This window comes from Python bivittatus, unplaced genomic scaffold (assembly GCF_059951505.1).
Source record: "Python bivittatus isolate LINGU-HERP-01145 unplaced genomic scaffold, Pbiv_v1 ctg000700_np1212, whole genome shotgun sequence".
In the NCBI taxonomy this organism is placed as follows: Eukaryota; Metazoa; Chordata; class Lepidosauria; order Squamata; family Pythonidae; genus Python; species Python bivittatus.
This window is the reverse complement of record NW_028277098.1, coordinates 73,065,358-73,086,169: the sequence shown is the minus strand read 5'-3', so window position 1 is coordinate 73,086,169 and position 20,812 is coordinate 73,065,358. Positions and strand designations below refer to the sequence as shown.

Sequence of the window (20,812 nt, the reverse complement as noted above, 5' to 3'; positions counted from 1 at the left end):
CTATAAAAACTAAGCTTTAAGAAGTATAGAAGGCTCTCCATTTTTAAATATAAAATTCTAAAGTACCCTCTTAGAATAAACAGTCAAGAACCATCCTGACTTTTTCTAAGAGAAATTTCCCCCAAGTACATTCTAAAAAATTCTGTACACCCACACAATTATTTAATACTCATGGAGAATCAATCAAAAAGTAACTCTCTCTGAGATCATTATTCCACCTACAATTTCCTGTAGTTTGTGCTCACCTGGCTCGTTCCTGCTCCAGAGCTTGCAATGTTGCCTTAAGCTCCAAATTCTGGTTTTGTTCTTTCTTCATACATATATCCTTACTTTCCATTTCCTCTTGCCGGTTATGGAGAAGGGCCTGAAATTCCGCATTCTGACGTTCAACTTTTTCCTTCCAATTCTGCAACTCTGAACAGCATTTTTGTGCCTCTTCCCAATGGCTCTGAAGCATGGCACTTTTGTGTTCTGCCTCCTCTTGCTGCCTTTGAAGTACAGCTTTCAGTTTTGCATTCTTAAGTTCCACCTCCTCTTTCTGGTGCCGCAGCTCCATGTTCTGAAGCTCTGTGTCCCTTTTCTGATTTTGAAGCTGTTTAATTTGAGACTTTGCCTCTTCCCATTGCCTCTGAAGCACTTTCTGTTGCTCTGAATTCTGAAGCTCTGCCTCTTCCCACTGACTCTGCTCTTTTTCCAGGGCTTGAATAGTGGTCTGCTGGTGCTCTACCTCTTCTTGCTTCCTTAGTAGCTTGTTGTTTAGGTCTTTTTCAGCCTCCCACTGACTTTGCAGCATAGCTCTCAGTTCTGTGTTTCTCTGCTCCAACTCTTCCTTCTGTCTCTGCCACTTAATGTTCTGCTCTACTGCCTCCTCCTTCTGTTTTCTTTCTGTTTCTAGTGTCTTTTGTAGGTGTGACAATTCAAGCTCCTTCTGTTCAGACAGTTCTTGCATTTCTCTTAAATGTTGCTGAGCCTCTTCGTTAATCAATTTACAAGAATCTTTTGTACTCAGTAGCTGGAACTCCAACTCTTGTATCTTAAAAAGGGAGAATAATATAGTGAAGAGGCAGATGATACACTTTTCACAAGTGTCAACATAAGATGGTACATTATGACCCACCATGAACGAAGAGATAATGGCATAGGTTCAAACATCTCAAGAGAAACTAATTTAATGTCAGTGTGAGCTCTGATTATAATAGAAATGGTACCAGCGTGATGGAGTTATTGCCTCATTAAGGAGACAGGAAAAAAATAAATTTGGTGGAAGGGGAGTTAGCTTCCAGTATCACAGTCTTGTTATATAACCCAGAACATCTGGCTTTTCTTAATATATGTTCCTTATAGCAATGCTTTGATTTTCTTCTTATTTGTACAGCTTTCCATAATGTTTTGGAAAAGTTCACAAAGCACAGTTTTAACCCACAAACAGATTCTTATTGCAATTTCAGAAAAGCTGCACATTAGCATGTGGGAAGAAGATAGTTTAAAGTAAAATCACCTGGTTTTGTAAACTGTCTCGCTGATTAAGTAGGACATTTATTTCTTCTTTGAGAAATTTTATTTCCTCCTTATGCTTTATTTTCAATGTTTTCATTGTATTTGTGGTATCTTTCAGCTCAGCTTCCAGAAGTTGTACATTATTCTGCCAATATATAAATACATAAGAATTGGGATTTAATATTTTTAAACTGTATCTGTGCATATCCAAGCCTAGTTTCTATACATGTAATGACACCTTTCTTTTATTAAGTTTCTAGATGCTTATACAAATCTAGGAGTATATATGCATGCATGCATATGCATTCACAAGTGTGTATTTATTTATTTATTTATTTATTTTATTTATTTGATTTACTATGCCACTCCATTCTCACAGGCTCTGAGTGGCATACAAACAATTAAAACAATACACAAATCATCCACATAATTTCAAAAAAAATTATTAGCAGTGCCATCCAGCCTTATATTCTCCTATATAAATTCTATTTCAAGCTATCTGAATTTTAAATTATATGCATATCTGTGGTAATGAATAACATGATAGAGATACTCTGTCATAGGAAAAGAAGTAATGTAAGGTCTATTCTAATACATGGCTTATATACATTTTACAAAGAATAATGGCTATATTTGCAAAACAACTAAACCTGATTGTGTTTTTTATTTTCTACATTATCCAAAAATGGTACACCATCAAAATTTGGCTGAAGAACAGTGGTGGATTTGTAAGAGGAAAATGTCCAACCAAAAACTGCACTGAGCTAGATTACACTTCCTATATGACCTCAGAATAAAATGCCCAAAACCATAATGTATGTAAATTTTTTTCTCACCACTTGCCACTAAAGTTGGCCCAACCACTTCAGTTGTGCCAGCAGAAGCTGCCAGTTGTCCCCTATTTCCAGAAGGTTAGGGGGCTGAAACCTGGCATTCTTCTTCCATGATGGGGCCAGCCCTTTGAAATGATCTCCCATTTACTTATCTCCAACATTATCTGCCTTCTGGAAGAAGTTGAAAGTAGCGCTTTTCCAGAGGGCTTTTGGGCTAATATCATGTATTGTTCTGAGGTTTTTAAAATATATTTCTAGGATGTTTTTGGTCTTTATTACTGTGAGTGGACAAGAAACATTTTATGATTGTGGCATGATGTAAATCTGATAGATAGATAAATAAGCAAGCAAGGATGCATGCAGTTAGGCTATGATCAAGAAAATAGATGACTTGAACCACAGGAGGAAGCAATCTTATAGGGAGATTTTCAAACAATTTTGAGGAACAGAAATAAATTTTCATAAGCTTTAAGCAACTAAACAGAGACAAGATGTCCATGACAAGACCATACTGCAACTTTATTATCCCTTTGGGCTCATAAACTGATGATCTACTGCAGCTAGACAATAAGCTTGTCGTGCAGAACTGAACTAATGATTGTCACAATCATCATGCCACAACCTGTTCTTAATACTAAGTCAGCTATCAGCAATTTCACCAGTAAAATATACTGTAAGCTTGTCACACTAGGTTGTCAAGAGCACCCTTTCATGAATTCAAAACCTAGAATTGAATAAAGTTGTTACTATTCAAAGAACCTTTGTTGGACAGTACTATGGTGATGCTATGGTGGCAGAGGAGGACATCATTTTTACTATCACTGCCATATGATAGGCCATAGATTGGTTTTAAGTCATGTTCACCCAGATTTGCCTTGAATCTTTCTCAGCATCTACCTTCTTTTGCTAGATGTTTGTAGATTCCACTAGGCCTGCACATATCTCCCTTGGTACCCATCAAGCTCTTTCCCCATCACAACTTAAACTGGAAGATGGCATGCTGACTTGAGTACCATCTTAATTCACAAAAAATGCCCCCAAAAGACCTTCCATCCAGTCTGAGAAAATAAAAATAAGCTGGGGCTGTACAGAGTATCCTGGAAACTAGAGGGGATAAGTGGAGCCTTCTGGTAAATTGATGTTTGGGATGCTAAACTCACCATGATAGCCATTACTTGAAAAGGTAAATCCCTCCTAGGACAATAGTTTTGCAAGACAATCTGCAACATGCTTCAAAATTCCAAATGTGTCCACCAGCCTGAACAGATTGCTAACCCTCACTTATATATCCTCTAGGAACCTGGACTCTGTACAACAAAAGAGGACAAATGAGAGTATTGTATCTATCATGTGAAAGGGTAGTTGTATACATCTATTATTGCATTGTGCTGGATTCTTGGCAGGCTGCACAATATTTTTCACTCATCTGCTTATTCCTACCTGCTCCCTCTCTTCCAGCTTCTTCATCTCTTGATGAAGATACTCCAGCTGCTGACAAGTACTAACAAGTTTCTCATTTGTTTGGAAGATTTCCTCTCGTAAAGATTTCTTTTCATTTTCTTTTTCTAGAAGAGCCTATACATGTAGACATTACACAGAAATACATTTGAATCCATCAAATGCATGATGCTTTTTAAAGCCAGAAGTTTCATACTAGAGACTAACAGTTTATAATAACCTCAGGCTGGATCCCATAATTAGACTTGAATGAAGCATGAGCATTTCAAGTCTTCTCAAAAGACTCATTTCCCAAGGTTTCAAATCTAAATACAGTATTGCCAAGTATGAAATACCACAAATAGCTATTTCTGTTTTAACAATTTATATCTACTCTAAATTTTACTTTGTTACTTATTTTAGTGTCCAAAAGAATCAAATCATACTGAGCATCTTCCATAAAATATATTGTTTTCTTATATATCACCATGAGGCCCACCTCTCCTTTGTTCTACCTATTTGAAAATGATCAGGTTTCTAGGAAAACTGACCATAGTCACTGTAAATTCCTGAATCAATGCTACGACAGAATTTCAGGAAAAAGATGAAATTACATAGATGGCACCTCAAGAAGGTAAATATACAAGGTTCTCTTCTGCCTTTCCACTTTATCTTCACACCAACCTTGAGAAATAGACCAAGGTGCCAGAGAGCAAATGACTTAAGCTCAACTTTTATTGGAGATGCACCCCAGAAACATCAGCTTTATGCACCTTTTCTCTTGCTGGAGCTGAGAAAGCAAGAAGGGATGTTCTCTTTCATTCTCTGTCTCTCATTTGGTGATTTGTCTCTGATTTGCTTTCCCGATTGAAATATTTCCATACTTTTCTCTTCTTGTTCCTGTTAGAGTCCTGCCTTCTTCTTTTCCTCCTCTACCCTCTACCCCGCCCCCCGCCCCCCCGCCAATGACAGAAAACTCAGAGGTGCAGGCTTTCAATCAGATCATGTAACTTTCTTTGTCTTTTTGGACCTTAAATATCTAGCTCTACATTCTCCTAATGGATGTGGTTATATTCACATATATATGTTTTCCTCAATACAGGCCCAATGGTTCCAACTACTGTTGAATTACCTCAAAAATGTTAATGGAAGAAAGAAGACAACCTAAACAACTGTATAAAGACAATTTTAAAAAGCCCAGTGCTTGCATTATGTGTCTGTATTTATTCTACATGTTTCAGGTACTTCCTCTATTAAGCATAAGGTACAAGTGAGATGCTACCAAATGCACATTACTGAAGTATTAGAAGTTGTTCAGAGTTTTAGCACCTGCTGACCACAAGGGTAGTGAAGTGTAGAGAGTAAGACATTTCCTTTGTATTCCCTCTTTATTGTCTGCTATGACTTCTCTTTGTTTGGGAGACTAATAATTTCACTGAACTTCCTGCTTTTGCCTCAGAAAGTGTGAAGCTGGTTAGGATCTAGGTTTTCACCTGTCCAGTGTGAACAAAGCTTTTCTGTTAAAATTGCAAACAGTAGCTTCAACAATGTGTGTTCAAATTAGATTCCCAGATATTATTCAGGGATAAATATGTTTTAGAATGTACTGCATAAAAAGGAATATTTAATTACTCTGAAACCAATTTTAAGTAGTTTTTAAAAAGCTGTGAGACCAAATCCAGCACAGAATATATATAAAATGTGAAAGTCTTAAACATATTTAAAAATTAACATAAACATAAGATTATCACTTTAATATCTTGAATTTTATCACTCCGAGTTCTGCATAATAGCAATTCTATTTTGATCACAACAAAATTCTCAACATCCTCATCTCAAGAGTTCTTATTACCTTAAGGAATGATATATACCTAGCAAGAGCAGGTCTGTGTGAAAGATATGTGTGTGAATAACAGCCAATTGGAAGGTATACAGTTGTGGGTGTTTTACGAGTTAATATCAAAAGAAATAATAATAATAAAAAAAGGAATAGGTGGCAATAATACTCCAGATCAGTATACCAGTGTCACAAACAATATCCTAAAAGAGAAATACAAAGGGGTTGAAGCATCGTCTTCCAGATATGTAGACCTGAATTCTCAGCAATTACCATACTGGCAAGAGAATTCTGGCGGATGAGGTCTACACACCTAATGGCGTTCAGAGCGGAGAACAAGCCATATTACCTCTTGTTTGGCATTTTCAACTTTAATGAGCTCATCTTCCATACGGGTTTGAATATCAGTGAACTTTTGCTGCAGTTCCAGGAGCTTCCTTTCATAGACACTTTCAATCTCTGCTTTCTCCTTGACAACACGTTCCAATTCTATCTGGTGACATTCTTGTTCATTTCCCTAGAAATATATCAGGCAAAACCAATAAATACAGAGAGAGAAAAAAATGGTTTCTTCTTTAACCACTAAAGCAAATGTTCTGCCTTTAGCAAAGATCTGAAATGAGTTTAATAAAGACAAGATACTACGCCTTAATCTCATATAATGATTGGACCAAAAGAAAAAGAAAAAGAATTGACCAGAAAGAGAATACATTGGTTGAGATGAAACACAGGAGCTGGAGAAAGGAAAAAATTGGTTGTATAATTTAGAATCAGGCATGACAGTCATGTGGTAAACAATACTCTTTCATCAGTTTCATTATCAAACAAAACTGAACCAATGACAGAGTGACTGTATAAATGCTTACCAGCTTCTGAGAGATTGCATCCATTTCTTCTTTATGTACAATGTGGCAGCGGCTGAGGGTTTCTTGGTATTTGTGCTCTATCTGTGACAGCTGCTGTGCTTTTTCTTCCTTTTCTTGTTCAACTTTTGATTTTGTGGCTTCCAGCTCAACACAAAGGCATTTGACTTCTCCTGAAAGAATAAGCAAAGAAGAGATTGAATTTCTACTGAATCACATTTACCCATTAAACAGGGAAAGTATAACTATTCTACTATCTCAAGAAAACACCAACCATTTCTCACCTTGTATCACTTCTTTGGCCTGGCTAATTGCCTGAATTTTCATTTCCAGTTGACCTCGGGTAACTTCTAGTTGAGATAATTGCTGTTGAGCTTGGAACAGACTTGATTCCAGAAGATCCTTTGCTGATCTACAAAATACAGACATAAAATCAGCATTTAGATTTTGCCTCTTTCTTCTACAAAACTGTATGAAACTTGAAAGATACTATAAGCAAAAATGTAACATTTGAAGTACTCCAGCTAGAACATCAATATACAGTGATAAACATAAATAAGTTTACTAAATATCTGTTTGACAAGCTGACACCAGACTAGACATTTGGAAAGAACATACTGTATACTTCTGTGTGCGTACTATATGGATTCATAGAAAGCAGACAAATTATACGCATAACTTTAAACATGGATATGGCTTGAATAATTTAACTGCTATATATTTCTTAAGTTGCTTTCTGCATAGGCAGAACTATCTCTAATACAAGAGCTTTGTGGTTCTCTTATGAACAGTGTTTTTTCAGAACCCAGGATTACTACAATCAGATCCAATAATAATTCAAATAATTAAGAATCTTCATCTAACACTTTCTTACCTGAATGTTGACACCTGCTCTGTAAGAGTCAATCTGTCTCTTTCAACAATCCCTAGTCGTACTTCCAAAGCAGTTTTTTCACGCATTAGTGATTCCTTTTCTCTGGAAGCCCTGGACAGCATTTCTCCTATATGATTTAACTCTTGATTTGCTTGTTCCAAACCAGTATGAGATATTTCATGCTGATGATGCACCTAGAAGAAGAAACAAGAAAAATAATGTTTAGCATAAACTAGTCCCAATTAATAGATAGATATCACACTAAAGAAGGAAATATTCATGGTTTCATCATTAGTTATTTACTTACATGTACAAAAAATTGTATTCTGCCTACTGGGATAAAAACAATAATAAAACAAACACTAAAATCCACTACATCTAAGTTGTGTTATTTATCTTTATTTATTTAAAGAACTTACATAGCCACCCATATTATGAACCACAACCCTGGGAAGCTCACAAAACAATACAAACAGTTAAAAAAAAACCCACAATAAAAACTCCTGGCACCCCAAGCCAACTCTCCCCACATATTAGTGTACCATCTTGCTGGGCTCCAACTTCATTCTACCCCAACCCCCAACTTCTGCCATAGGAAACAATGCTACTGATATCAAATATCTATGCAGGTTAGCTTCTAATACTCACCTGACTCAACTTCTCATATGCCTCTTCTTTTTCATCTGTTAACACTCTCAGTTCATTCTGTAAGCTTTCCTGCAGCTCCTCAGCCTTATGCAGCAATTGTACCAAGCGAAACTTCTCTGCATTTAATTCCTCATTTGTTATTTCTGTCTGGTTAAGCTGCTTTTGCAAGGTAGCTCCTCTCCTTTCTACATGATCTATTTTGTCCAAGAGAGCCTGGTTTTCTTGCTCTAACTGAATTTAATGAAAGACCAGCAATTAATAATTATAATCTTAGCTTAAGGAACCCTTTGTTCCCTATTCTGAACTGAACACAATTGCTAAATTAGCATACCCCTTACTTTCGTACTGTATGCTGCTCAGCATTAAAAGTTTGTTTGGAATATGTTCTTACCTTCAAAATTAGTTGGTTTAAACTCACTTTATCCAGTGCTAGTGCCTCATTAAGGGCGCTCATCTTTGTAACCACATCATGAAGGTCAGCAGTTTCTGCCTTCAGCTTATTGTGTGCACTGGTTAACTTTGCAAGAGACTCCTCAGCCTTACAGAATAAAACACACCAAAAACAAGCATCTGTCAATTACTACGACAAATTTCTAGTTGGTGGCTTGAACATATAGCAAATTCTGCTCACCCAATTATTGCCAAATAACTTGATCTCATTGTGAGTAGCACTGGGAATAGGGCAAGAAAGAGACTCATGTTATAATTGCCTTCTGTGTGATCCTAGTGCCTAACATACAGATAGTCCTCGCTTAACGACAGTTTGTCTAGTGACTGTTTGAAGTTACAATGGTGCTAAAAAAGGTGACTTACAACCAGTACCCAAAGTTACAACCATTGCAGCACCCCCGTGGTCACATGATCACAATCCAGGCACTTGGCAAGCAGCTCGCACTTACGACAGTTGCAGCATCCTAGGGTCACATGGTCACCATCTACAACTTTCCCAGCCAGCTTCTGGCAAGCAAAATTAATGGGGAACCACATGATTCACTTAACGACCGTGATGATTCACTTAACAGCTGCCACAAAAAAGGTTATAAAATCAGGTCCGGTCATGTGATGATTCACTTAACAACCACATCGCTTAGTGACCTAAATTCTGGTCCCAGTTGTGGTAGTTAAGTGAGGACTACCTGTACTTAGAACAGGACAAGTTGTCTTTATATTTTAACCCTCTTACTATAAAAAGGGAATATCAGTCTTATTAGATTGGAATTACATAAAAGCCCCAGGAAAGAAATAACATAAATTACACTTTTTTTGTTAGCCTGATCATTACAGCCACTCCTTGTTTAGCGACTACCTCAGTTAGCAACCATTTGCAAATACGATGGCAATAAATGGTAATAATAAATGCATTTTCCAACCAATATGCACACTTATGACAAGTGCCTGACAACAAAAGCCTTCAGTGTGAAACTGATTAAGGTTTGGTCAGTTTCAGGCAGCAGGGTAGCCAGCAGGAGGGTTCTAATCAACTAATTAAGGTCACAGAGCTGAACTTGTTAACTTGCAGTTAGCACTTTTAGGGAAGGCTGTGCTGTGGAGAAAAACAGCTCAAGAAGAGATAGCTTGTTTAAGCAATCTCTCTGACGTGCAAGGGGACACTTTACAAGAGAACTTTATCTGAATGAGACAGCAGCAACCAGTGACCTTCGCAGGGTCTCTCTCTTTCAGTCACGTGTTCACTTACTGACCATTTTGCCTAACAACCAAGTCTTTAGAACAGAACATGGTCGCTAAACGAAGAGAGGGTGTATTATATAGCATTAAGTAAATATGCCACTTATACTTTATATTTTTCCAGTTTAAGTTCAAGTGTAAGTTAAGGTCTCAACAAGAAAAGCATACGTTAACAGTACCTGCTCCAATGCTAAAGCAAGTTCATATTTTTCTTGCTTCATCAGATCTCCATCAAGACGAGATTTTTCCAATGACTCTCTCATAGCTACCAATTCATTTTTTAACAATGAATGCTTTTCTTCAAGAGCATTTTGATCTTCCTGACTGAGAAGAAACAATTTTTTAAACAGGGAGACTATACATGTATTTTTCCATTAAAACAGGTACATCTTTCATATTCTAACTCATACAGTAATGAAAGCTGTTTTAGCAACCAAATTACTGCTACTAGGAAGGAATTCACTTACAGTAGTAAACAAAATTAACAAAACTGATGTACAGTACATGGAAGGGAGTAGAGAGAGGGAGTATACTCTCTCTAATCTACTTCCTGTCAAGCTGTATCTACGAAATTGGAGGTGCATATTTCCAGGATTGGAATATTGAAGCACCTTAGCTTGTATCAATATCTGCATATACCTTCTAGATAGTGGGATACAGACAAGAGTATATTGGCTTACAAGGTAGGTTATATAGAATATCATGGATAAAGGTTTAGTTGCTCTTGTGGCATACCAGCCAAAATGTGCCCAAACTGACTACATTCTGTCCTAATTCTTAGGATATGTTGCATGTGACACTAAGGCTGGTAACCTAGTCTGCACTACCTCTATCTTACTAAAAAGCATTATGTTAAAGCCACAGCTAGAGCAAGTAGATAAATGTATGTATCTTGGTATAATATTAATTAATTAATTAATCTTCCAACAGAATTAATGGGGAAAGGTTCTAAGGAAAGAGAATGTGGAAGCTGCTTGGAACAGACTGAAAGGAATTATTTTACAGAGTATTATAGAAGCACATTTCATTACACAAGTGGAAAATATGAAAATCAATGCCTAGTGGAATGAAGTAAAGAGGCTGTGGCTGAGAAATATATGCATATAAAATAATGATTGCTGAAAAAATTACAAGAGAAAATGTATAATGTGTATAGAAAAGGTAGTTGCAAATAAGGCAATAAAAAGAAAAGGGAACAGGTTAGATTAAAAGAAGCAGTGAAAATGCAGAATAATTCTGATGAAAATAAAAAAAATGTTTTGGAAGTGTATAAAGAGGGCTGATACTTGGAAGGAGGCTAACATAACATTAATAGCTAAAGAAGGACAAGATTTAACTTTAACAAGTAACTATTGACCAATATCTTTCTTGAACAGTGATTATAAATTGTTTACCATGATTTTGGCGGAAAGGCTGAAAATAATTTTATAGGATTTTATTCATGAAGATCAATGTGGGTTTTTATCTAAAAGACAACTACAATATCATATCAGAAATGTTTTGAATATTCTGGAATACTTGGAGCAACATAATGAAAAAGGCTGCATTGATATTCCTAGATGCAGAGAAGGCCTTTGACAATTTGGATTTTTTTTGTTTAGAGTTTTGGAACATATGAATCTTGGAGATAATTTTATTAAATGGGTAAGGATAAGTTAATTAAATGGGTAAGAAAGCACAAATAATTGTTAATAGAAAACTAACAAAAACTTGTGAGATTCAAAAAGGGACAAGACAAGGATGCCCCATTGTCTCCACTTTTGTTTATTTTGGTCCTTGAGTATTGAATAGAGACATAAGACAAGATCAGAGAATTATGGGAGTTAAGATTAAAAAAGAAACTTGTAAGTTAAGGGCATTTGCAGATGATTTGGTGTTAATTTTAGAAGATCCACTAGAGGGAGTAGAAGCATTAATAAGAAAATTAAAAGACTTTAGTATATTAGCAGATTTCAAGATTAATAATCAAAAGACAAAGATGTTATCAACAAATATGAAATTAGAAGATCAAATAGAACTGATGGAAAAAACTGGCTTTAAGATTGAGAAAAAAGTAAAATACTTGGGTATTACTATGACAAATATGAATTATATGTTATTTCAAAATAATTATGTTAAGACATGGACTGAAATTAAGAAGGACATGTTAAGATGGGAGAAGTTAAAACTGTCATTGTTGGGGAGAATATGTGTGATAAAAATGAATGTTTTGCCAAGAATTATGCTTTTGTTTCAAACGATACGGGTTTTGACAACGGATGTACCACTTAAACAATGGCAAAAAGATATATCTAAATCTAAAACCACGAGTTAAATATAGAGTGTTATAAGATGCAAAGGAAAGAGGAGGATTGGGTTTACCAGATTTGAAATTGTATTTTGCTGCTTGTTGTTCGGTCTGGATGAAAGAATGGATGTTGCTTACAAACAAGAGACTTTTACAGTGAGAAGATCACGACCAGAGGTTTGGATGGCATGGATATTTATGATATGATAAAGTTAAAATTAATGTGAACTTCAAAAATCATTTTATTAGACATGCCATACTGAGAATAAATATAAACCCAGGTTGTGCCCAAAAACTTATATTAAAAACAACCAGCCCTAGGGCTGTTTGAATTTATGGAAGTGTGTAAAGAGGGCTAAGTGTGTAAAGAGAAAATTATTTATCATCTTTATGGAAGTGTGTAAAGAGGGCTAGTGGGGACGCGGTGGCGCAGCGGCTTAATGACGCTGAAAGTTGCCGGCCAGAAATGGCTGACGCTTCAGCGGTTCGAGTCCAGCCTTCGCGCTAAACAGGGTGAGCTCCTGTTTCCTCCCCAGCTCCTGTCAACCCAACAGTTCGAAAACTCACGTGAGTAGATAAATGGGTACTCTCACTCCGGTGGGAGGAAAAATGCTGGCGGCGCTTGCACGGGAGTCGGGAGCAGCTGCCGGTAAGCACGAAACCGCGCTTGCCCGAAAAGGGCGCGAAGCAACGGAAACCCTGCCTCCTGCGCTCGCCAGCTGGGCTCTGCTCTAGGAAGGAGGCTCTGGCAAACCACTTCCAAAAACAATTGCCTTGAAAACTGCAAAGGACTCATCCAAAGCAGTCACTGCAGGGTCGGTAATGACTGAGCGCAGACAAAAAAAAAAAAAAAAAAGAGGGCTAAGTGTGTAAAGGAAATTTATTTATTTAATTAATCATAAATGCTCTGAGAATATTGAAAAATAATAAGACTGCCAGTAAAAATAGTGTAACCAGAATAATGGTTGCTTAGTGCATATCAGGATAAAAGTATAAAGACTGTTTGTGATGACATTTTAGGGACAAGTAGTTTTGTTGTGAAGATTATATCATGCTGTTGTCTAAGAACCTGAATGTTGCAACAAGGGATCTGGATCTGAAAATTAACATATCAAAACCCAAGGTTGCTGCTTGATAAGGAAAATGAACTATTACAAGTTATATATAAACGACAAAAAACTAGAACAAGTAGATAAATGTGTGTGTCGTGGTAGAATATTTAGATGGAAAAATGCATGGAGACATTTTAAGACACATAAATACTGGTAGAAAGATAGTGGGTAGTATATGGTTTGTGGCAAGGAATGTTTGTCAAAAGAAGTGAAAATAGCTGTGCATAAGAGCATACTTCCACTCACTTTATTTTATGGACTATATTAGGAGAATAATAAAGACTAAATGCAGTGGGTACTTAAGAATATATGATGAAAAAGAAGAAAGGGTCAAGAATGAATGGAAGCTGAATGATGTTGTCTGAATACAAAAGGGATCACCACTACTGAAGAAGCACTTGAGGTTGTTTTATCATGTAATGAAAATGAGAATCAAATTGCAAAATAAATATATGAAGGAACAGTGAATAGCTTAAGACAAAGAGAAAGAGCAAGAATGTGGTGATTGGATGGAGTTGTTGAAATCCTCAAAAAAGAAAGACAAGACATGTAAAGAACAAAACATGGAATATGGATATAGGTGGAAGCAAGGATGGTTTGCAAAGACTTAAAGGTACAGAGCAGAATAATTAAAGCTGCTGGTTGTTTTAGCTGTTTTCTTTTCTTATCAAATTCTATTATTTCTTTGTCTTATTAGTTCTGACTCCTTTTCTGCTCTGACAAGGAGTAACATAATGGGTATGTAAGGAATACTGAATTCAAATAAAGCCAAATAAAAGAAACAGCTGATGTAACGTAGCATCTGAGACAGTTATCTAATAAGATGTCTTGTATTGTATTCTCAGCTCTGAGATAAATTCACCATGTAAGAAAGTGACTTAGCTTAAGAATTATAAAAAAAAAATGTAAATAACGCACATCAAGCACTCTGGACACTTGGAAGTCCTACTCAAATGTTAATCTTTAAATTTTATTCAGCACTAGAATCATAAGGCTGGAATGGACCACATGCTTGAATATGGACTTCAGCACTAAACAGGGGGTTAATTTGAATTTATGCATTGAACAAGGGGTCAGACAACCCCCATTCAGTGCAGGAATCCAAATTCAAGCATTCTCACGAAATATTTTTCCGGTTTCTGCTTGAATACAGCAGATAGCTCTGGTTCTTCTTACTATGATGCACCTAATAATGTCAAATTGTATAGCCTATTATGATACATAAGAATAGATGCACAATGTGGGAGTAGACCAATTTTTTTTAGCAAACTATTGCTCTTTGGGGAATGTGTGAAGAAAACAAGCAAACGCTCACATGTATTCTCTCTCACGCATTAGCCTCTCCAATTCCCCCTGTTTTTCTTCTTTCTCCCCATCTGCCATATCTCCTTTCAGCTGTAGCTCAGTGTTACTCTGACGTAAGTGCTGGGCCTCCTGTTCCAAAATTTCCAGCTGTTGCTGCAGTTCTTTTCTAGATTTCTCCAGAGTTTCATGGTCACTGTGAAACAGCAGTCTCCGGTTAAGTAGTTGCTTATATTACTGGAAATTGACAACAACTAACTTGATAAAAACAAACAGATACATTATAAGGTAAATATATTTAACTATTTAACAGTATCATATACTCCACAAAGTAGAATTACTGGCATCACCCAGATATTTTGGGACTACAATTCTCAAAGTTCTCAATTAGGGGAGCCAAAAGAATTCCAGGAATTGCAAACTCAGCAGATCTGAAGGCAGCAGGTTGGAGAAGATACCCTAAAACTAGAAAAAGCAAGCATAAGGCATACCTACGGTAAGTCTCCAATACAGGTTGTAAATGCTGAAGTTGGCTTGCATATGTATCTCGTTCTCCTTCTAGTTGTTCAAGCCTATCTCTTAGGAAACTGCAGTGCTCTTCCTGCTGCTTTTGTTGCTTCTCCAAAGAAGTGACAGAATCTTGACTTTCCAGCAGCTGTTGCCTCAGTTGCTGCAAAAGAAAAAACAAGAAAATAAGGCTTAACAAAAAAAGCATGATGAGAGGATGGAGAGTGAATAGATATTTATAGAGAAATCTGACTGAGAATCAACACATAGAATAAAAGCACTTGGGATTGAAGGAATACAGTGGTACCTCGGTTCACGAACTTAATTCATTCCGCGACTCTGGTCGCGAACCGAATTGGTCGTGTCCCGAATCAAATTTCCCCATAAGGTTCAATGTAATTACGGTTAATCTGTTCTGAACCATATGTTGTTGTTTTTTAAAACCGCAAAAATATGACACAAAATACAGTACGGAGAGAGAGAAAGCTAACCTTGCTCGACGCGACTTCTGGCGTGGAGGACAGGAAGGCAGGTGAGGAGGCGGTTATTGCTTGGAGGGAGAGTCCCCCTCCCTACAGGAAGCCGCGACCATGTGTCACGGGAGGGAAAATGGCCGCAGATCCTGTTCGTAACCCGATCCGACGTTCGCAAACGGAGGCAAAATTTTGCGAACGGAGCTATTCGTGAACCGAATTGTTTGTGAACAGAAGCATTCGTGAACCGAGGTACCACTGTATTTTACAAAAGCTGTGATGAAAAGCCTAACAAATCATTGAACACAAAGGTGGGAGAAACAGTTAGTGGAGGAAACAGGGCTGCTACAGAAGAAATTCTTGAATTCAGGGGGAAGCATGAGAAAGAGACTCAGAATTACTACACCTTAATTATACTAGGTATAAATTGTACAAGAGAATTACTTCAATAGGCTTTCAAGATTCTGTTACAATACCCTACCAGCAATAAAAATCTTTCCAGAAATCCAAGTATTCTTGTGTCCTGAAACTGCCTGTCATGAAGGGCTTGACAGAAGCTGACAAAAGTTATGTGTTAGAATATAAGAAACATTAGCCTGTGGAAGGAATTAAAACCAGTCAAAGTCCTCAGAGAAATCTGATAGGGAAAAGAAGGATTCTTAACAGTCCTCTCACCTGCACTTGATTTCTTCTCCTACCAAGCACATCATGTACAAGAAGAAGGGTCCCATCTGAATCATCAGCATTCAGCTGCATGATACCACAAGGGTCAGCATACTTCTCAACTTGCGGGATGCCTATTGTTGCATCATTCTCGCTAATGACTGCCTGAAATCCAAACAATATCACTCTGCCAGTTTTACATACTAAGATCATCACCTACCCATAATCTCCTACATAGGTTCTACTCTTGTGAAAGATTCCAGTGGATAATGGATAAGCCATTAACCTTGTTCATACTTTATATGTGCATGGGACCTTACCATGTTGAAGCAAGACCAGGGCATCTCAGTGTTACATCTGACATCCACCATCCATATGCTGGGTATTGTTTATAAAGAACTATCTTGCAAATATGACTTGCAATTCATGAGACTGGGGAATACATCAGCCTGATCATGTGGATCTCTTACATACAAGCAGATGCTCCATGCATTTGGAGACATACAATCAGAAAAGCACAACCTTGATAACTTTACCTTCAATATAGTAAATCCAAATAATATGTGATTAGTCTCTCTATATGTCAGAAACAAGGACTTAGATGATAGGTGGAATATAACACAACTTCTCCCATTTAAAAGACCATCACCACATAGTGGAAGATAAGAGATGTTTCTGAAGCAATGGAACTAATCAGCTGACCAGGGAAATGCCTTGTATTTTGGATGGCCATATGATAACTTTGATTTTGTTGACTAAAAACTGTATGTTATATGGTTGCTTATTTTATTAAGAACCCCTATAGTCTGAAGTGGCAGCGTATAAAATTATTGTAAATTAATAAAGCAAACATACCTCTAATCAGAATACATACAGTAAGTTTTTTACATGAAGCTTTTATATATTTTGTATATTGGGGGTCTTTAATATAATGCCTGTTCTATCAACATTTTTGTGATTGGCCACACTCATCACAGCAGACATGTTATGAGTGGACAAAGGCCAGCCATAGTATGCTCCCCAGAGTTTAAATGTGTACTTCTACGCAAAAGAATGGGAGATTTAATTTATCTTTAAAGATGTGAAAGAACCATAAAAAGAGATCCAGATTATATTACCTGAGTAATTTCTGTTATCACACGTTGCAGAGAAAAGATCTCTTCGCTAATATTTTTACTTGGTGCTTGGTCACAATCTATCTTCAAATTATTAGCCTTCTAAAAATAAAAGTATTAGAACATTGTTTATATAGTTTGAATCTTCACAAACATCTGCTCTTAGAACATAATTTAATAGGAATACTGAATGACAACATTATATCAATAGAACTGCAATGGACATATCTCATTGGCCAGAATATATCAAATGAAGACATACCAAAAGAAGTTCTGTCCATAGGCAAATCCACCAGCATTACAGGATTCCACAGCAGTACAGGGGAAACTTGTATATTATAGTTGTCAAAATGGATATTCAGCTTACATATTACATGCGCTTTTTCAAATTGTATTAGCAAAAAGAATTTTGGCTTTATAAATGCACAACTTGTCCTTGGGCATATTTATATAAACATTAGGTATTACTGTTGTAGAAAATAGTATATTTCTTTTCAAAACATCTTGCGCTCCAGACTTCTCCATTTCACTTGCGTAAGCAGCTATCATTAAAATTTTATGAAGCAAGCTGCATAACTTTGAGTTTTTATCAAGGAACTGAATACCTTTTCCACTGAATTTTCTCTGACTCCTTGACAACATACCAGAATTTCCACCGTGTCTCTTAGAGCCTTCACTGTCTTCTCCTTCTCTTCATTCTGTTTATGAGACTCTTCAAGCAAAGCAGTTAACTCTAACACCCTGAAAAGAGAACAGCAGTATTTACAGACTAAGATGTTTTGGCTAACAGGATTTTACATTGCTGCTTCTAAAAGAGGCTCATTGTCCCTGAAAGCTCAAGATGAGAGCATGAATCCTGCACATACTTTTATGCATTTAGGAATCCAGCTTCTCAACAAAGCCCTGATTTTTAAAATCAGGAAAAAAATCTAATTATATACTTCACATTAATCTCCTGAAGGAACAAAACACTATTATAATCATTATGTTATAATTTACAATCAGGAGTCTTCTCAAAGTCAAAGTGGGATTCCTGTATCCAGTTTCTCAGTGTGGCAAAGCAGAATTTTTATGTGGACAGAATGTTCCTACAGGAACTTTCTTAGTGCAACCATCTGGAAACCAAGCTCCATCTCCAACATACCACTAATGAAAATCCAAGGTTTTACTTACACACACACGCTCTCTCTCAATAGAGAAAATATCTCCAAACCCAAAAACTATATTCTTAAAATATAACCCTTATATATATAAAGCCATGTATTTTTACCTTCTTTTCCCTGATATTATTATTCGTATATTACAATTATTATCAGAAGATCTGCATTTTTTCCAAGAGAGAACAAATCGTACTGATACTTATTTGGGCCAATAGCAAATGTATCAAAGTATTCAAAATGTATGAAGAGATACATTCCCCTTCATGTATATTTAGTTCTGGCATACTTCAGCATGAATACATTACCTGATCATTCAAATTAGGGAGATTTCCTTTTTACAACATAATCCAGCACTGATTAATTGTGACTGGATTTCTCTTTGTTCAAAATAATGAAAACAAAATAATCCAAATTAAAGTAATCAGAATTATCCTACCAAACCCACACTTTATTAGCCGTATCTTTCCAGTTTGCCCTAACGATTAAAATGTTGATTGGCATAATTTATTCTTCCTACAATTTGTAACTAAAATGTCTTTCTTCATAAAGTCTTGGCACTAAAAGCCAATATAATTTGAATATTTAAACAATCACAACTGGTGAGAAGAGCAATCAGTAGACCTCTTAAAATGGTACTTACCTGCTCTGAAGATCTTCCTTTGCCAAATCTCCTTTGACATGTAAAGTCACAATTGCTTTCGCTTGCTGATGTATTGCTTTCTCCATATCCATTTTCTCTAGTCTTTTACCAAGTTGTTGCTGTTCCTGTAGCTGGTATCTTAGGGCTGGATCTTCCAAATTCTTGGTCTCCCAGAACTGTGCATCAGAGCTCACATGGAAGCAACTGACCAATATTGATCCATAAAGCCTCACTTGCTCAGCTTTTAGTTCAGACAGATCCCTGGAATAAAAACAAATAATACCATGCCCTACCTATCTACAGATAGTGGAACTCAGCCACTGGTAAACCAAAATCTTCAGAGGAAAGATGGAGTGGATAAGAATTCTCCTTCCTACACCACAGTGAAAGAAACATGTCATAGTTCTTTCACTGATATACAGAAAAAGGACATTTCCACATATAATTTAGTAGTTTAAAATTTCAACTGATAGAAGAATCCATTCCTCTTCACCTGTCAGTTGCTGTCTTCATTTCCAAAAAATGACGACGTAATGTCACCACTTGCCGCCAAATGCCAAGGATACGATCATGTTCAGACCGCATATAGTGTTCAAAGAACTATAAACAGCAAGAAAATAACAACATGGTCTCTGTTTTATCTCACAACAGTCATTTGGAACATACTAAGGCAACTTCTTCCAAGGAAAAAATACAGTATAAGCCTCTTAAGGCTATTGCTAAATATCCTTTTTCTGCAATATGAATCAACTTTCAATATATGGCTATGAGCTGACCAATTATTAAGAAAGGAAAGCACTCAATTCCTATTTAATATGACATAACTTTGATACTGGCTTGAGTGCTAGAATCATATATTTGTTGTTGTTTAGTCGTTAAGTCGTGTCCGACTCTTCGTGACCCCATGAACCATATTGCGCCAGGCCTTCCTGTCCTTCACTGCCTCCCTGAGTTTGCTCAGTTTCATGCTCATTGCTTCAGTGATGCTATCTAACCATCTCATCCTCTGCCGTCCTCTTCTCCTTTTGCCTTCAATCTTTCCCAGCAAGAATCATATATACCTTTATATATTTTTAGTTAGTCCCATTACTTAATATTTACCAACTTTCTTAATCTTTATCAGCAAATATCTGTTCAACCTGAAGCATGGGAATTTCTATCTAACTGGAATACAAGATTGTCTAGGAAGAAATTTACTCTCCTTACATGCTCTGTAATCTTACTACAAATGCATTCTTACCTCCCGTTCTTCGTGCCATTCACTCTCTTTGTGCTCTAACTCAATTTTGGCTTTTGTCCAATCATCTATCAATTTGTTGATATCTTCCTGGAGAGCCCCATTTACTTCATTGGCTTTGTCCAAGTGTTCCCGAAGCAAGATGTTCACCCTAGCCAAATTCTCACATCTGATATATAAGAGAAAAGTAATAGTTTAGACAAATAAACATGATTCTGAGAAAATTAACTGACATCAGTACAGGTAGTCCTCGTTTAGTGACCACAATTGTGACCAGCAAGTCAGTCATTAAGTGAAGCAGTTGCTAAGTGAAACTGCAACTGTGCTTATGATCTTACTTAAGCTTTCCTTTGCTTTACAGACTTGCAAAGGTTGTAAATGCAACGATTGGTCATAAAGTTACTTTTTCATCACTGTCGTAACGGCAAACAGTCACTAAATGAGGACTACCTATACTGTAATTGCACTGCTTTCTCAACACACTGTTACAATTAGGTTTAATTCACCTCTGCTGTTCTTCTTCCAAATGAACCAATACATTTTCTAGACTCTGGTCCACTTTGTGATCCCGCAGATGTAGATGAGAATCCTTTGTGAGAAATAGACGTCTTAATTAAACATCAGAGTATAAAATAGTGATC

General features: G+C 36.6%; 1 protein-coding gene across 2 annotated transcripts in view; it reads right to left on the bottom strand.

The window, feature by feature from the left end:
- The window catches only part of CEP250 (centrosomal protein 250), a 43,990-nt gene that overhangs the window by 17,970 nt on the left and 5,208 nt on the right, over positions 1-20,812 (bottom strand). For both annotated transcript variants that reach the window (XR_015798354.1, XM_025167157.2), the window contains exons 4-22: positions 20,678-20,760; positions 20,175-20,340; positions 19,428-19,534; positions 18,935-19,195; positions 17,779-17,875; positions 17,138-17,236; positions 16,032-16,184; positions 14,868-15,046; positions 14,390-14,572; positions 9,855-9,999; positions 8,381-8,527; positions 7,990-8,220; positions 7,342-7,535; positions 6,752-6,879; positions 6,471-6,640; positions 5,954-6,121; positions 3,771-3,905; positions 1,499-1,642; positions 246-1,033 (exon numbers count right to left, since the gene is read on the bottom strand). Coding sequence is in view for 1 of the 2 variants with exons in the window: in XM_025167157.2 (XP_025022925.2) it covers positions 246-1,033; positions 1,499-1,642; positions 3,771-3,905; positions 5,954-6,121; positions 6,471-6,640; positions 6,752-6,879; positions 7,342-7,535; positions 7,990-8,220; positions 8,381-8,527; positions 9,855-9,999; positions 14,390-14,572; positions 14,868-15,046; positions 16,032-16,184; positions 17,138-17,236; positions 17,779-17,875; positions 18,935-19,195; positions 19,428-19,534; positions 20,175-20,340; positions 20,678-20,760 (3,578 nt within the window). In the remaining variant the exon portion in view is untranslated. The remainder of the gene's footprint in view (positions 1-245; positions 1,034-1,498; positions 1,643-3,770; positions 3,906-5,953; positions 6,122-6,470; positions 6,641-6,751; positions 6,880-7,341; positions 7,536-7,989; positions 8,221-8,380; positions 8,528-9,854; positions 10,000-14,389; positions 14,573-14,867; positions 15,047-16,031; positions 16,185-17,137; positions 17,237-17,778; positions 17,876-18,934; positions 19,196-19,427; positions 19,535-20,174; positions 20,341-20,677; positions 20,761-20,812) is intronic.